The sequence below is a fragment of the Pavona decussata genome, unplaced genomic scaffold (genome assembly GCF_977016875.1).
Source record: "Pavona decussata unplaced genomic scaffold, jaPavDecu1.1 SCAFFOLD_237, whole genome shotgun sequence".
In the NCBI taxonomy this organism is placed as follows: domain Eukaryota; kingdom Metazoa; phylum Cnidaria; class Anthozoa; order Scleractinia; family Agariciidae; genus Pavona; species Pavona decussata.
Window position 1 is genome coordinate 1,141,913 of NW_028145642.1, and position 17,343 is coordinate 1,159,255.

The 17,343-nt window shown below is 39.3% G+C and overlaps 1 protein-coding gene and 1 pseudogene across 2 annotated transcripts in view; one reads left to right on the forward strand and one right to left on the reverse strand.

Moving 5' to 3' along the window:
* Positions 1–11,555, forward strand: part of LOC146457785 (uncharacterized) — a 53,098-nt gene extending 41,543 nt beyond the window's left edge. For both annotated transcript variants that reach the window (XM_085091536.1, XM_085091537.1), the window contains exons 3-4: positions 7,644–7,831; positions 8,134–11,555. In XM_085091536.1, coding sequence (XP_084947662.1) covers positions 7,670–7,831; positions 8,134–9,120 — 1,149 coding nt within the window. In that variant the 5' untranslated portion in view covers positions 7,644–7,669 and the 3' untranslated portion in view covers positions 9,121–11,555. The remainder of the gene's footprint in view (positions 1–7,643; positions 7,832–8,133) is intronic.
* On the reverse strand, positions 3,837–7,455 carry LOC146457792 (uncharacterized; annotated as a pseudogene).
* Positions 11,556–17,343: the final 5,788 nt, after the last annotated feature.

Here is a 17,343-nt window from a genome sequence, read left to right on the forward strand (position 1 = left end):
GTAGGTTAGGAGGGCTCCACTGAAAACCGCCCTGGCGAGTTGGACCCCCTCATTAAATATTATTGTTATTATTATTATTATTATTATTATTATTATTATTGTTATTATTGTTATTATTATTATTATTATTATTATTGTTATTGTTATTGTTATTGTTATTGTTATTATTATTATAGTTTTCTCTTCTAGGGTCTTAGCGCCAAAAGCCTTACACTCTTCTAAGCTAAGACCACCTCGTTTGCGAAAGGAATATCATTTTGTCTCCTCGATTTTGGGTGGGGCCAACTCCAGTTTGACACAAGCTGGCCCTTATTTCGTTTTAAGTGTTCTCTTACTCTGAACTCTCCGATTGGGTGAGGTTGATGAGCTGATAGGACTGTGCGTGGCGCCTGCGAAAATGTTTGAATTGTTTTTAATCATTGAATGCCTTTGAACTACTTTGGAAAAGACATGAAAGCCAGGGTACTCATCTCCATTTTTCTCCGAGTACCTAGTGATTTCCTTCTCCAGTTTTTCGCATAAAGAAGGAGGCAACCTCTCAGCAATCAGCTGTGTGGTATTTGGAAAGTTTAGGCACGCAAGACCTGGTAAGTAGGTCAATTGACTGTCCACATCGGCGCAAAGATCGGCAGGTTCTTGTAGCTTAACATTTTTGTTTTCACTGAAAGTGGCGGTTTTGTTCAAACGTTCCAGCAATTCTTTAGTTATTATGGCCGTGCTGCCAAAATACCTCTCCAACTCCTCCCATAGGTTCTTCAATAGCGTGCTGGGGTCATGCTGTTTTCGCTTCTGGTAATTGTCAACCAGTTGTTGAGCTTCTCCACTGGTGAAACTGCACAGATAGTTTATTTCCCATCATTGCTTTGAAAGCCGCTTTACACGGATGAAAAAACCTGGGATCTCTGCTGAAGGTGTCTGGGTGACATTTCGGAAGATTTTGTTTCGCCAATCTCGGAGCTATTTGTTGATTTGCAGATGTCAACTTTTCGATTAGCTGACACCTGGTTATGTTAATTGGTGTTGTTGTGATAAACGACTGCGGAAACATGTGCCACGAATTTTCGCCATTGTTCTCCCGCTGGCTTGTAGTCTCAAGGGAAATTCCCTTGAGAGGTGTGTTCTCTTGTCTCTCGGGGTCTCTCGCTAGAAGAGTGCTTCGTTCTGTTTAGTTATGTTTAGGCGGAGGAATTTCTGGTGTTGAAAAAGAATGAACCCATGTGGATGTTATTTTGTTGTTTTAAGCCTTTGGAATCCCCACAATTTCCAATTTCGCATTTTCTCCATTTTCCTCATTTATAGTTTGCTCGATTGCTTTGAGCTTCGCATGTGCTATTGCGACTTTTTTCTCCGTGGCGATAATTGCTAACTCCTTTGCGTGTTCCACGTGTTCTTGTTGTCATGTCCACTCAATTTCTGCTTCACGTTTTCTGCACTCGTGTTCTTTTCCCGCGACCATTCTCTCATAGTCCGCGCTTTCCCATACCGCTGCCGCTTAAGCGAGCGCTTTCATTGTGCCCGTGGTACTCGCTGTGGACAAGCCTGCAGAGGATTTGCTACGGCACAAGTGACGAGATAAACGCAAGCTTGTCTCCAACAATTTGTTATTTCTTGTACTAATGTTATTGCTTGGTCGAGAGTAAGGCTCTCTTCCACGAGACGAACTTCTACAGTACTGTGCAAAAGTAATGAGAGCGAATTTCGTTGAAATTCAACAAAAGGTAGCGAAAAACAGCGAAATTTCGAAGGACACGAAACTTGAACGAATGTTCCGCGAATTTTCGAAGCTGCTATCGTTTTGACACGCTCGAAATTACGGCCTTGTCGGCAAAATACAACTCAAAAAATTTGTTCGAATTCTCGAGCAAAATTTCGGAAGGTCAGTCTCGATTTTTCGAGAGAAAGGTATCGAATTTTCGGCAAACGATTCTCTTCAAATGACGCTTTAAGCTACAGTAATATATTCAATTCACTCGAGGTTTCATCTCAACAACAATAGATGGATATGTAATCATGGCAACCGTAGTTCAAGAGAGAAGTCTGGGCACCATACCATCGCTCAAATGAATGTAAACAAAATGTCACGCAGTTTGTTTTATTACGGTTTATCTGAGGAGGATTCCACGTCTTACCAACGTGTTTGGCAAACTTTAATATGAGAAAACATTTACCCAGAACAGAAATAGAAAGTCCACTGGATAAATTTGCCGTTGCAGGTGGTAAAATTGACAACGCACAGTCCGCCGTTCGCTTCATGATTGCTTTCTTGTGTCCTCGCACGTGGTGGAAGGAACAGTGCTTCAGCGCTTTTTGTTTGTATCCTCTTTCATCTACCAGATTAAGTGCCCCACATCCCCCTCAATGTTTATGCGCATCCTGGTTTTGAACCCAAATTTGAAACCTTTACATAATTCTCCGTGTTTTGCGGTATTTGAGTTGACAAAGATGCCCGATTTGAAGGTCACGATCTTTTGTCAGATTAAATCACATTCAACTAAAATGATGTTTTTAGCTGATGTGAAGTTTATCTCTACATGTATGTATGTCGCAAAAAACTTTCCTACTGTAGAGCAAAAGAAATATACGCGGTAAAATGACTACAAATACAGTTCATGCATGTCACAGCGTAGACTTCGGGTGATACAGTATAATGTTTATCTTACTGTCCGTACGTCACGAAATTTCCATGTTCCTTTCGTTTCTTCGAAAATTCCTCTATGTTTCCTCTCGCTTATGCAAAAGTTCTTCGCCATTTGGCTCGTTCAAAACTTCGTTTCATCAAAAGTTCTTTGAATTTTCGAAGAAAGATCGCAAAATATCGTTCGAAATTTCCTTGAAAATTCGTGAGAACAAAGGACGAATTTCGACAAATTTCGCTCTCATTACTTTTGCACAGTACTGTACATCCCCAAAGTAATGGTGTTTATCTTGCGCTTAAAGGCTCCTTATTTCTTGCAATTTAGTGCTTAATTCCCCAGAGACCCCTTCGAGGTCATGTGAGACTTCGTCCAGAACCGATCCTTCGTTTATCCCCTCAGTAGATCATATGACGTCTTTGAGCATCTTGTGCACGACATTTGCTTCCCGATGTTTCTGATCGATTTCATTTTCTAACGCTTTTCTAGGCAATGTTCTAACTCTTTTATTGGGATCTCAACCAACTACTTCTTGATGTGCTGGGACTTCTCCTTTGCTTGGCGTATCGGCTTCTTGACCACCATGATTTGTCAATTATTTCATATATTACGCAGGCTAATTAATTCTATGATGAATTTTTTTTAGCCTAGGGGATACGTTACAATGGGGGCTCTGCCCTGTTAGTCTCTCTGGTCACGCCACAGCATTGTTGTTCTTCTTTTTCTATATTCATATGTTAATTTATGTATTTATTTCCTTGTAATGAATTACAATAAACTAAACTAAACTAAACATTTTTGGCGCTGATTTAAGCTCTACTCAGTCATGGCTTACCTCAATCTGTTCTTGAACAGACTTTTTACTGTCGCGTTCCTAGTACCGCAGAGACGGGGTGTTGTGTACTGGAGTTGGCCAGGTCACCCACAGTGAAGTACAAGGCAAGGGCGGCAAGACTTATGCGTTTATTAGGATCATGCTGAGCCATCTATTTACAACACTTGCAGTGAAAACTAGAAAGATTACAATTGTTCAAGTCTAAAGAAACGGAAAAACTACGAATTCAACGCCGTAAAAAATGAAAGGAAAGAATACATGGAATTTTACAAGCGTAACTTACGTCTGATCTTGACTCCAGGGTTGAGAACAAGTTACTCCACTTTCTCTTAAAGGCTCCGTTACAAATAGCTCCGTGAACTCCTTACAGTTTGAAAACTCCTCATAACTGAGAAACGTGCTTACAGAAGAAGGACCTTAATATATGTCTTTGACGTAAAGGAAATAATCATGAGAAAAACTGTGCAGCTTGCCAAAAAACGGATATTCGATAATCATGCAATTAAAGAAACAAAGCTACAAACATAAAAGAACAAATAGTCCCTGAGTGTTTCTAAAGTGCATTGTTGTCAGGAACGTGACAAGATTGACTTTTTTATTGCTTGAACCACATTATGAACCTAAAAAGTCTACTGATGATTTGTAAATCCCCTTACCAGTTGGACTTATTACCCACTGAGTAATACGTTAAGCGAAGTTTACCAGTTGGAAAGAGTTGAGTGATTTTCTGTGTTCTTTCTTCGTAAGCTCTCGCAGCATTTGCTTTTCCCACTCTGTCAGGGAACTGAGAGGTCAGCAACGCAGGAGCCTTAGATGAATACTGGGTAAAGGTCTCCTTCATTTCGGCCCTTGACAAACTAAACAGTAGCTTTTTCATGTCATCCACATAACCTGAAGAACAACACAGTGACAATTTGTGATAACTCTGGCATACATTTTCATACCACGAATTTATTGGCTACATTTAGATTTGCAATCTTAACTGAAGTCAGTGAAATAAACATACCATAAGTTGGGGGAGTCCTGAGGTCACATACAACTTCTTCACCAACTTTGTAATTTTGGATATGACACTCTGAAGTATGGGTCACCATTCTTTCCTATTTGTGTCCTCTCTGGACATTTTCATTCAAATGGAGGCTAGCCAAAACATGCCTATAAGGTACCTATCAGTGAATATCCACAAAGGGTGCCAATTCGTCCTACTGTAAAGTGTTAATGTATAAGCCCTCAACATCCCCCACCCTCCTCTGCCTCTGCATCCACCCCTGAAATTAGGACCTGTCCATAATGATGGTAGTTGGTTTGGGCAAATTTAGGTTACTATGTATTTTGAATCGTTACAACAACATTGTTCACCTGAAAAGTACTTTAAAGGAACCCCTCCCCAGTAAAAATCATCCCACTCAGGAATACAAATATAAAGGGTGCCTGATATAATGCAAGTCTTCTGTATTATAATATTATCACACTTCACCTGCAGAATGTTCCCAACCATGGATGCCAGTGATTTAAAGTGGCATGAAAACCCTCTAACCAACTGGTCTGGGCATCTGAAGATAACGGTTTAATGTCATTCAGAAGCTTTGTGGGAGTCAATACACGAGTAAGCTTCTCATATCCTGCAGAGCCTATAACACATAATTTATACAACAGTCAATTTTTAGTAAGGTACTACAAGTTCATGGGGAGGGGCCTTCAAGGGCTTATTACTTGTAAACTTGATTAATGTTAGAGAGGGGTGTACTTGAACTTCTTCCAACCCAAGAAATAGTTAACATATAAATTATGTTCTCAGCTCTTCATATACTAACGTAATCAATCTTTATCAAAATAATCAATATTCATATTTTCTTTTGCAAAGATTATATAATAAATTAATCCAAAGCCTCTCTGACAGCACAGTTTGGTAGACTTATCGCCGGCGCAGTGCAATCTGGAATGCTGAGCTGAAGCCTTGTTAGCTCAATGTCAAGTATAATTAAGACCATACAATACTTACTTTGCTGAGTGTGATCGTCCGGGTGAGTGTAGTTCTGAAAAGAATTGTTGGTGGTGAAATAGACTGATGCTGCGACAACCTGAGTGGTAGCCATCTTCATAGTCCATACTACCATACAATACAATTGGTCTATTTGGAGATTTACATAAACAAGTACTTACCAATCTTTATCCACTTTCTTTGTTCTAGTTCTCCGTGATTTCAGGTTGAATATAAGGGGTCTTGATGATTAGTGTACTTGTTGGCTACATGGCGTAGAAAGGAATTCCACTTAGCAGCAATCAGTGCATTAAATCCCGCCCAAGTTGAGGTGGCAGACCAGTACAGATGTTTGCGAATCCCTTTGATCGAACTTGCAATAATTTCGCATCCCTTTTCTTTGCTGGCCTTGAGGAGCTTTTTTGTAATTGATCTGGCAACATGCCAAATGTCAAAAAATGTTTAGTTTCTTTACAGGAGTCATTTATCCATTTGGCAATGCCGATATGGCGGTCTGAAATAAACACTGACACTTTCAGGCCAAGCTGTTTCAGGAAAGCAAAACACCTTTTGCATCCTTCTTTTTCCGTCTGCTGGCTGCCACCAGCCTCATTTGATTAACAGGAAGTAATAACCAAGGATTATTATGATATACATAACATAATATTTTAAACTATATGACGAACTATGGTCTTGTAGTTGCCCAGTTCCCTCCCCTACAATTTTTAAATCCCCAAAATGTATTTCTCTATCTATAAAATGCATGTTTTCTGTGGCCTCATGATAAACTGCTGGCCTCCAATGTTAGTGTTGGCCCCACCCTTTAACTGGAAAAAACTACTGAATTTGTGTGTTGCTTTGTGGGGATAGTTGAAATTGTTGCATGTGCAAACATGCTTGTTTAATCTAATAATGCTTAATACCTGAACAATTTCAAAATGCACAATCTTCATAATGGTGATGCAAAGTATGGTATAGGCACCATACTTTGCTTTTGAGTGCCCCATGGAATCAAAGCACCCGTCTCCTGTCCACACCACATCCTTCATTGCCTTCAGCTTGTTGACCATGTCAGTCCTGTGAGCCTCCCAGTAGCGAAGGAGAACTGGATAAATGAAATCCCGTTGATGCCTGAAGAAGGTCCTCGCAGAGTAGAAAGAAAGACCCATGTGATGAAACATCAGGAGAGTTTTACTTATCAATGAACCAGCCATCAAATTGGCAAAGCTCAAGAGCAAATTTCCAAGTGCAGTTTTTCCATGGACTGTGGGCTGGGATTGCCATTCAAAGTTCTTTTGCAGTTTAAGCAATGCTGTGTTATAGCAACCATTGTTCCTAGGCTCTTCATTGTGGTTGATGGCCCAGCTTCTTTGCAATGAAAGCAAAAGATGCTGAATAGACTCAGCACCTTCCAGTAAAATACAATGAACATTGGCTGTTCATAGACAGGTCCATCTGGATCAACTCTGAAATGTGAAAAAAGGAAAAATGGACGTGATTAGGGTTTCAATTATTTTTTACAAACCTACGAAGACTGACGAGCAAAAATATACTTACTCTTGTTGCTAAGCATGACCAGTTCTTTTCTCTGCTGAGGACTGAACAAAAACTTGTGCATTTGCTCCCAAATCTTTTTCCTGTGGTCATGTTGCCGGTGCATTTCTTATCAGGTTGGAGAAAGTAGATTGCGCTCTGTCAAGCACCTTGTTGGCAAACAGTACTTGACCGACGTTGTTGGTAGTTAGCCATCTCTTAACATTGGCCGCAATTTGTTTTGGAATTAACACTTCTGTTTGGGGCTCTACCTTTGCTAGTTCCTCTGGTTGGTCACAGGTTTAGTCGGTGTTGGCGACAACAATAACGTTATCCTTTTATGTCAAACCTGGTGTCGAAGGAAGTTCTTCAATGTCGACACGGATCATGTTGTTTGCTGCGAATTTTCTCAACAGGTCTAAAATATCGTTCTTATGCTCACTTTCAAAACTAACTTTGATTGAAACAGACATGCTTGCCAAAGATCTGCTCATTACCTCAGTAAGCACCAGTGCCCAAAATGATGAGTGGGGTGATGTCCTTAACCCTGGTTACTAAGTCCCGTGACTTTTTATCTCCTTACAACCAAGTAGTAACCAAATTAAGCGTACACCGCTGTGAGTACTAGTGTGATTGTAACTTGCTAATTTTTTTTACTTAGAAAAACAGAAAATAAGGCGATTCTTCATGACACAAACCAGTAAAGGCCAAACAGTACGCTCTCCAACAACATCTGGGTGTTTATCTAAAGGCACACAGAGTGGACGAAATGCGCCATCGCGGTTTTTCCAAGCGTCCTCAACATTTTTGCCACTGCCAACTTTTGACACTCAAGATCACATTGAGAAGGTAAAATTATATTTATATAGAAACTGTGAAGTCTATTGTACTCAGAAAAACGATAATAAGCCTCCTTGAGCTGTTCTTCTGTGTTTCAAGCATTTTATTTTTATTTTTTTCATGGGGTTTCTTAGACTAGTAACCTTATAGCCCCGGCCCCATCATGCACGGGTGTTTTTCGTTGCAATTCCTTTGAGTAATTCAATGAGAATAAAAATATTTATTTCTATATGCATTCTATAGCTAGCGTCCTGGCTCATGGTTATGGAATATATAACCTGAAGAATATTGTACATCACTATTTTTTTCAGGCCGTGCTTGCCAGAGAGAATGTTTTTCAACAGCATCTTGGAGCTTCAATTGAATCAGTGGTTATAAACTCAGTAAAAGAAAATGAGCTGGAAAAGAAAACTGCTATTGAAAGAATAGGCGAAAAACATAAATCGATTTTCCAAACTACTGAAAGGGAAAACGAAATAATCCAAGAAAGGACATTCTCAGTCGTCAGTAATGCCATTGTCGCTGGAATTCGGGCTAAAGATGATCGATTAAGCAGTTTCAGCAGTCTACTAATAGCGCCACAATTTTCAGAATCAGAGCTTACGTTGGATTGTAATGAGAAGATGTTTTTTCTAAAGGAGAGAATGTTTAAAGAAACAGAGCTAAGTGATCTGCTAAGCAATATGGTTAGAATGCTAGCAGTTCGGATGGTAGACCATTTCACTATTAAGGACAAGGTTCTTGAAGTTATCAAAACTCCAACTACGTCAACCAATCAGGCTTCATTTTTCTTGAATCCTACCACTACGAAGTTCTCACAACTGCTGCAGTCGAATAAGGAGGATACCAAAGTCTTTGCTTCAGTGTTGTCGGATATAATAAATAATTTCGGTAAAATCGGTGGGCAGCGGTTATGGAAAGATGAGAGTAAATCGGTTTTTGCTCTTGTTTTAGATTATAAAGGTCCTGCTCTCCTTCGTCAGCTTAATACTGTCTTGCGTGGACCAAGTCTGTCCACTTTATTCAAAGAAGTTCGACTTCCCTATCAAATCCCTAATCAGTTGGAAGATTCCACGTCTGGAAGAGCCAAAATCTTTTTTGATAAAATGAAATGTCATGCACCCTTTCAAATAGCTATTGATGATACTCCAGTTCTTCCATCATTACCAATTAGAGGTAATGAAATTTATGGATATGCAACTGGGGATAAAGTAATTATCAGAAATGCCAATGACATTATTTCTCCTTTAAAGAGTGAAAGATACGTTAAAGCTAGACAGGTTACAGGTTACAGGTGACTTGGCACCACCGAAAGCACCAGGCCCGTTTTTTATTCTTGCGCTGGCACCTGTGATGAAAGACGAAACATCTTTCACAGTGAAGGACTGGTATAGCACGGCTCAAAGACAAGCAGCAGAAAATGGTCTGCATTTTGTAGGACTTGGCGCAGAGGGTGATTCAAAGGTTAGAAAAATTTTACCTGGAAACGTTTTCAAAAGATTCCATCCTTTCCTTTCGCTTTCGTATCCAACTTTTAATTTTGCGGCCATGTTAAACACATACAATACTCACATGATACCTTCTGTCATGTTTCCCGACGGGACACATCTCTTTAAAAGCTAGCGCAATCAGCTGCTTAACATGCGGAAACTACTCCTTTTAGGTGAACATGTTGTACAGATCGAGCATCTCATACAAATATATGAACTATATAAACTCGATTCAGGGCTTTGGAAAAGTGATGTTTATGTGGGGGACAAGCGGAATGTTGATGCGGCTATAAGAATACTGAAACCGTATTTGTACTACTCTCCATAAATGGAATGACGATTTGACAACTGGAACACAAGTTTATCTTACAGCTGGACATGCTCTATACCAAGCATTTACCGTCAAATCATTGACTCCAAGAGAACAAGGAAGACTTGCGTGGATGCCTGTAAAGTTTCTACAGTTATGGAAAAAGTATTTAGAGATAAAAAACCATGACCTTATCACACACTCGTCACTCATCAGAACTACGCCAGAATCAAAGAAATTTTTGTAGAAGATTGGAGAATTGTTAATACAAATTTCTTTATTGTTCCATATAATGTTACACCAGTCCTTATTTGACGCAAAGTTTTCACGAAACTCTGACCTCCAGGTTAAAATTTCGGAATAAAAAAGAGAATTGATGGTGTAATCTTTGATGTCGACGTTGCAGTTGAAAAAAAAAAGTCCTCCTAAACTAACCAAAAGATGTAAATAATTTTTCCATGTACCCTCATTTTCGCTTAATATTCTTTTTAACCAGGCCAGACGCAAGGATTTAATCATACATTCCAGTCATCATTCTTAAGCCACCCTTCTCAAACTCATTTATTGTTGACAATCTAGTAACCTTGTCTGTACCATTCCATAAAAATTTATAGAGTAATCGATTCAGTTCAACGATTACGTTTGGGGTTGGTATTAACGAAGTTAAATAGACAAACTTAGGGATCACCAAACTTTTAATTATGGTAACTTTACCATAAATAGATAACCCTCTAGAGGACCAGACATTAAGTAGCTTCTTTATCTTGTCTAAATTTTCTATGAAATTCTTTTCAAGCAGTAACTTTTGATCATAAGTATAAAAGACCCCAAGAGCCTTAATTGGTTCGCTTGGTCATTTGATACCAAATGGTTTTGCTTTATTTTTCTTTCTTGGAGGATCCAATCCACATACCATCAGTTTTGGTAAAATTTATTGTTAGGCTGGATGCTTTCTTAAATATTTCCAGTAAGTCGAAAAGTGCTTGAGCTGAGCTAACATCTGCAAGAACTGCAGTCACATCGTCGGCATATTGAAGCAATTTGGTCTCTTCTCCTCCTACAGAGAGACCTTTTATTTTTGCATCTTGACGAACAGCAATTGCCAGAGCTTCTGTTGCCAAAACAAAAATATATGGGGAAAGTGGGTCCCCCTGTCTTACACCGCGTTCTAGAAGAAAATAATCGGATGTGGTGCCATTATTTATTACACAGCTTTGGGCGTTTTTCTAGAATGTTTTAATCAATCGAATAAAATCTGGGCCAAAGTTAAAGGCTTCAAGGCAACTTAATATGAAATCCCATTCAACACTGTCAAACGCCTTTTGAAAATCTATAAAGATCATTTTACCAGGAACATTCTCTGTGTCAGTAAATTCCATTATGTCAAAAATAGATCTTATTGTTTCACCAATGTAACGGTCTTTAACGTATCCAGTATGATTATAATGAATAATACAAGGTAAAACATTTTTTTATTCTGGAAGCTATGACTTTGGACATAATTTTTGCGTCCACATTAACCAAAGAAACAGATCGCCAATTTTCTATGAAAGTAAGATCTTTTCCTTTCTTTTCAATCAGAGTAATCACAGCGCGTTTTTGAGAACAGGACATTTCTCCTTTCTCAAAACACTCGTTTACACATTTAACAAAGGGTTCACTAATTAAAGGCCAAAACTTTTTATAAAATTCAATGGGGATTCGGTCATTCCCGGGGACTTTGTTGTTAGAGAACTTTCAAGAATCAATTCGCATTCTTCCAAAAGAAGATCTTTTGCTCTTCTGTTAATTTAGGAATATTTGAATGATTTGGAAACAACTTGACAGCATTATTATTCACATTCCTGTTATTACCTGATGAGTACAAATCTTGATAGAACCGCTTTTGTTCAGACAGTATAATAAAAGGATCTGTTGTTATAGATTCATTAATATTCAGTTTTCGCGTGTGTTTTTTGACATAATTCCTCTTCTCTAAATTAAGAAAATACTCGTTGCTCCTCTCACCATACTCATGCCAGCGAGCTCGCGCACAAATAATTATTCCTTTAGTTTTTTGTTCATAGAATAGCTCTAGATTTTCTTTAGCTGCAGTCAATTGATTCGCATTGCTATCACATGGGTTTGATTCATACTTTTGACTTGCGACTGTATAGTCATTTTGTAGAACAATCTCTAGTTCGCTTCTTTCTTTTGCACGCCGTTTTGAATATTGGATAGCGTGTGCACGTATGTTATATTTGATCCAATCCCAAATAGTCCGATTATCGGACAATTCCCTTTCCCCATCAGCGATCCGACTTGGGATCTTTAAAGTAATGTCTTCTATATAGTCTTCGTTGTCCAAAATTGAGCAATTCTTTTTCCAAAGACCGGGACCTTTTATCTGGTTGTCTCTAGCTCCAAGTTCTACAGAGATTGCAGCGTGGTCTGTTTTTATAGCAGGGATTATGCTAGTCGACATCACTAAATGTTGCAAATTGTTAGATATTAACCAGTAATCAGGGCTAAAAAATGTTTGGAGAGTTTTGACTCCATGTAAAACTCCTGGAAACAGGATTTTTGACACACCATATATCAACTAAGTCTAGATCTTCCTGAAAACAGCTAATGCTTGCAACAACTGAGTTACGCGATAATAATGATCCCCCTTTCTTGTCAAGAATCGGATTGATCGGACAGTTCAAGTCGCCACCTACAATAAGATTTTCTGTATCTAAATTTTCTGTTGGTAAGGTTGTTCTTAACGCCTCTAGAAATTTAACACTGTCTTTATCTTTGTTCGGAGCATACACGATGATCAAAACATACAAGTTGTCATTGAACTCTGTCTTAAAAATAATGAAACGTCCCTGAGGGTCCATAATTTTTGAGTGAACAATGCCTTAATGCCTTTTTTCATCAAGACTGCAACCCCACATGAATTCGAGTTTTCGTGAGACATGATAATTTCCCCACCCCATTCATTTCTCCATTGATTTTCTACTTCTTTCGTTGAGTGAGTTTCTTGCAAAAATATTATGTCTGTGTTTTTCTTTTTACACCAAGTATAAATCATCCTACGCTTTTTGAAATTACTAATGCCCCTCACATTTAGTGATATCAATCTCAAAGTACTATCTATAACTTCAGTGCAAGAGGAATTGAATGCAGAGGGAACCAAACATGTTAGTAATTTTGATAAAGAAAATTGCGTAAATAGTCTCCAGTTCTCGGGCGGATTGGATATATAAAAACATTGTAAAAGAACTGCACAAGACAAGCAAACGGTAACTGCATGAGAAAGGAAACTAGAACTTATCACGTATTAAACATCTCCAAGAGATCTGAAAGATCAAAATCAAGACAACATAAACACGACTAAAAGAACACTGGAGAAAGATTGCGGTTTCCTTACACATCAACACTGTCAACAGAATTAGGGTTGATTCCATAGCGTGCTTTTTGTTGCACCCTCCCCTGGAAAAACAGTCGTTCACATTATTGCGCCGTAGTGCTCGAGATCTTCTGTTTCCTTACCTCGATAGACCTGTCCATTTATTATTAATCTGTCGACTTTGAAAAATGCAGATTGCTTGGATTTCTTCGCCTTCTTTAAGACGGGATAGAGCTTTGATTGAATTTCCTCTATTTCCTTTGGAAAATCATTGGCAATTCCCATGTTTGGTCCTTTTAGATTCTTCACAAACGACCATACAGACTCCTTATCCTGGTAATGGCTAAATTTGACAATAATTGGTCTGGGTCTCCATGACGGCTTTTGGGTGTTATGCGGTGCACACGCTTGAAGCGAATGCATGTACTCCTCATCTTCCTTTGAAATTTTCATCTTTACCCTGAGGACGTTACGAACTAATGACTGTATTGCTGTTTTCTCCTTCATTTTCCTCGATGTTAAAAATCTTAATATTTTCTCTTCTTGTATAGGCCTCCAACTTAATGTTGCGACGTTTCAAAGAAAGAAAGCTTCTCTCAAGAGATTCAATATCTTCTGTATTCTTGTTTGTAATGGCGCCCATGCTGGTCTTTGACGTTTTCACTTCTTCCAAATCTTCATTTATGAACTTCATCCCTTCTTTTAGACTCTTTTTATCACTTTCAACTACTGTCAAGCGGGTTTTCAGGTCTTCCATTTCACTGAATAAACCCAAAAGTTTGTCTTATTTGGCATTCATCTCCAGAAATCTAGCCGAAGTTTCACAGCAATGGCTGCCACTGCTATGGCAATCTTCATCCGTTTGTGAACCACTCTCCCGTTGTCTTTGCGTCCTTCTTTTGCCGCGGTCTTCTTCTTGTCCTTGGCACAGCTGTCCGGCATAATTTTAGGTAATGGAGGGCTACATACGTCTTAATGTGACATATAAATGAACCTTATAACAGAGCGAACGAAAACACGACCACCTTCTGCGAAGGTCAGTCCCAGTCTAGGTTCCTTTTAAGCTTAGTGACAAGAAGGCTGTCCTTGTTTCCAAGTTAAAGGAAGCGAGAGCGAAAGATAATCCATCCTTAAATTGTAGCCAAGATTCATTGTCAGGGTCAAGTTTTAAAAAAAATCAACACAAGAAGTATCCAGTGATCAGGACATTATTGACGTGAATAATTTGAAATCTTCACCTCGTTCACCTCGACCAAAGATCAATCAGTTATGCCCTAACGATGACCGTCATGATGAAAAGCACTTCCAAACAATAATATATCACAATTCGCGAGTTGAGCCTTTATTTTATGACGGCAAAAAACACAGAAAATTACTTCTTCTTTTACATGTGTTCTTCCTAATCAATATTTATGGAGCAAAAGTGATTACTTCTGTGCTACTGGATTATTTTCTATTTCTTGCTTACTCTGTGATTTATTACTATGCTTCTTTCTTAATGCAATTAAATGAAATTATAAAAAACACTGATTTTGTTGTGTATTTAGCATCATATTTATGGCATTGCTATAGCGAGACAAGAGGGTTGGACACTGCTACTTTGGTCGCAACTTCCTCTTCTTCTTTGCACAGTGCTGAAGCTTAACATCGATAAACATACCAAATTATTTCTGTTATTGTTCTTGTTCTTTTAGTATCAGGTTGTTGATATTTGCGTTGCATATCCACGATTGAATGGCTCGATCAAACCATAGAAAATACATCGTGTCAATCTTTAACTTGTAGAAATTGACAAAAATAGTTTCCAATAAAAATCGATGATAATCGATAACAATTGATAACCAATCCTTATCGATTTCCATTGGAAATTGATATCAATCGAACACACAACTTTTTTTCTTTATCGATTTGTATCAAATGGTATCGATTGATATCGAGTGCTATTGATTGTTATCGATTATCAGTTTATCGATTGACTATGCCTGGCTTTAGTGGCTGCAGCCTGGATTCAGCTTGGGGCTTGTTGTTCTCTAAACTTGGCGGATTATTTTTCCATGGCAGACCGATTTCATAATGACCATTCGAAAGCTTCACTGTACTTTCCATGATTTCTAAGGTACGTCGATCATTCTGTGACATCGACATCTTGGGCTCGTAGCTTGAGTCGTTAAACTCTAGACTACAATAATCTTCAAATTGCTTGCTGAGGTTAGCATCAGCATTAACAAAGTTAGCGGTTGGCCTTTTAGGTCCTATCTGTGCAAGGGGTCCATTATGCACCCATCTAAGAATGGTATGTGTAGCAAAGGGACCACCATTTCTGTTTTTCCTCACTTCCACTGGCTGCAGTACTTGTGATACGTTGTTTCCAATCAAAATGCCAATTTCTGCTTCGATGTTGGGTACTGTGATACCCTTAAGGTGTGCCCAGCGGTTCACGTCTTCTTGCGTGCCAATAGCATCGGTCGATACGGGAAGACAGGGTCTAGAATAAACCATGGATAGCTCTATTACGTTGTGGTCGCTGAGAGCGGAAACTTCTAGGTTAACGAGAGAACATTCAATTGCTTCATTGGTCATTTGCATCGTAGTAGGTGAAAGGGTGGTTTTCACTCCCTTGGCATCAAGTTTTCGGAGCAGCGTGTCAGTGCAGAATGAAGTGTTTGATCTGGAATCCAAGAACGAGTATGTTAGCACCTTGCTGTCTTGGCCCTTTGCTTTAACCTTCACAGGCACAATTGATAGTCCAATGATGGAGTAGTCGCTGGATGTTTGAAATGTCCCACTTTGGACGCAGCCATTACTCACTTGCATTGTGGTTGCGTTTATTTCGGTGCTTGTAGCCCCGTTAGTCTGGTTTGGTTGTGATGGCATTACTTCCTGAGTTCTTTCCTTCTCATGTAGAAAGGTAGAATGTTTTTTCGTATAGCCTTCAATAAGACAGAAGCTTCGCTTTGTACAAAGTGTCCCAATACTAAACAATTGAAGCACAGTTTTTAGCATGAGCAAACTTGAGTCGGTTGGTTAAACGTAATTCTCTAAAGTCGCTGCATTGTGAAAGCCAATGATTTTTGTTGCATAAGGACACTTTAATAATTTCCTCTCTGGAGTGCTTGATGGCAAAAAGGGTGGCTTCGGCTAACCCTCCACTGCAAATGGCCTTGCATCCCTTTTCGACCTGTCATTGTACTTGAGATTGCTGGATCGGCTTGGTTCACCTTGAACCTTACTTAAAATAGGATGGTTGGTCACTCTCAATCTGTTCTCAGCAAAGTCTGTGATCTCCTTCAAGTTGGGGTCTCTTGCTTCTTTCTGTGTGATAGTGTCAACAAGCTCGCGCCATTTTAGCCTTAGTGGATAAGGTAACCGGTCTACGATTTTCCTCAGACCTTGTGGATTTTCTAGACCACTTAGGTGGTCAATCTTTTTTAACGTGTTTCTGCATCTGGTGAGCAATATCGAGAACTTCTACAGTGCGAGACCATCTTCAGCGCGGATTGACTGGCCATTGATAACACAGTTGAAGTGCGCTGTAGCAATTTTGTATGACTGACTATACCTCTCTGCCATTAACTTTCTTGCTTCCTTGTAGCCTCTATCCTTCCGCATAGCTAGGCACCCTCGCACCATGTCTTGTACCTGTCCACTTGTGTACTGCAGAAAATAATAAAGCCTTGTGCCGGGGCTGCTGTTTTTTTCTCTCAATGAGGTTCTCGAAGGCTCCGCTTAAGTCACAGTACTCCACTGGGTTGCCGGTGAAGACAGGAACTTCGGGTTGAGGTAGTGTAAATGCCATAATAGCATCTTGTTGTTGTCTCAGGAGAGGCTGTATATCACCACTTACAGGTGGGGAGGTGGATAGTCTAAGGCGTGCTTTTAGTGACTGCATTAAATGGCGAATATTGTGGAGTCTTTTTCTGCCATTCAGGTGCTTTTGGGCTTAAAGGAAGGCGTTGACTCTTTAGGCAGGAATCTTCCATAGGACAAAGTAGCCTTCTAGGCTGGCTGACTTCAAGATCTATTACCAAGTGATCTAAATTTTCATGACCGATTTCTATGGGTACATGTAAGTCTGGTTTGACTTCTACAGCAGCTGCCTCGTCTTTGATAAACCACTCTTCATGCAGTGTTCCCAGAGTTTGCAAGAATGAAACGCTTTTCTTATTTTGCTCGTTTTCTGGAAGTTACCTTGCCGTTGTCTTGCTCTCAGCGTGCTCATAAACCAGTTCCTCAGCCTTGGCGTTGCTATTTCAGTTCCAAAGTTTTAATTGAGTTTTGCGTTAGCGTAATTTCATTTCTTTTTCTTCAATCTCATGTAGCCTCTTAAGCGTTGCGACTTCAGCTT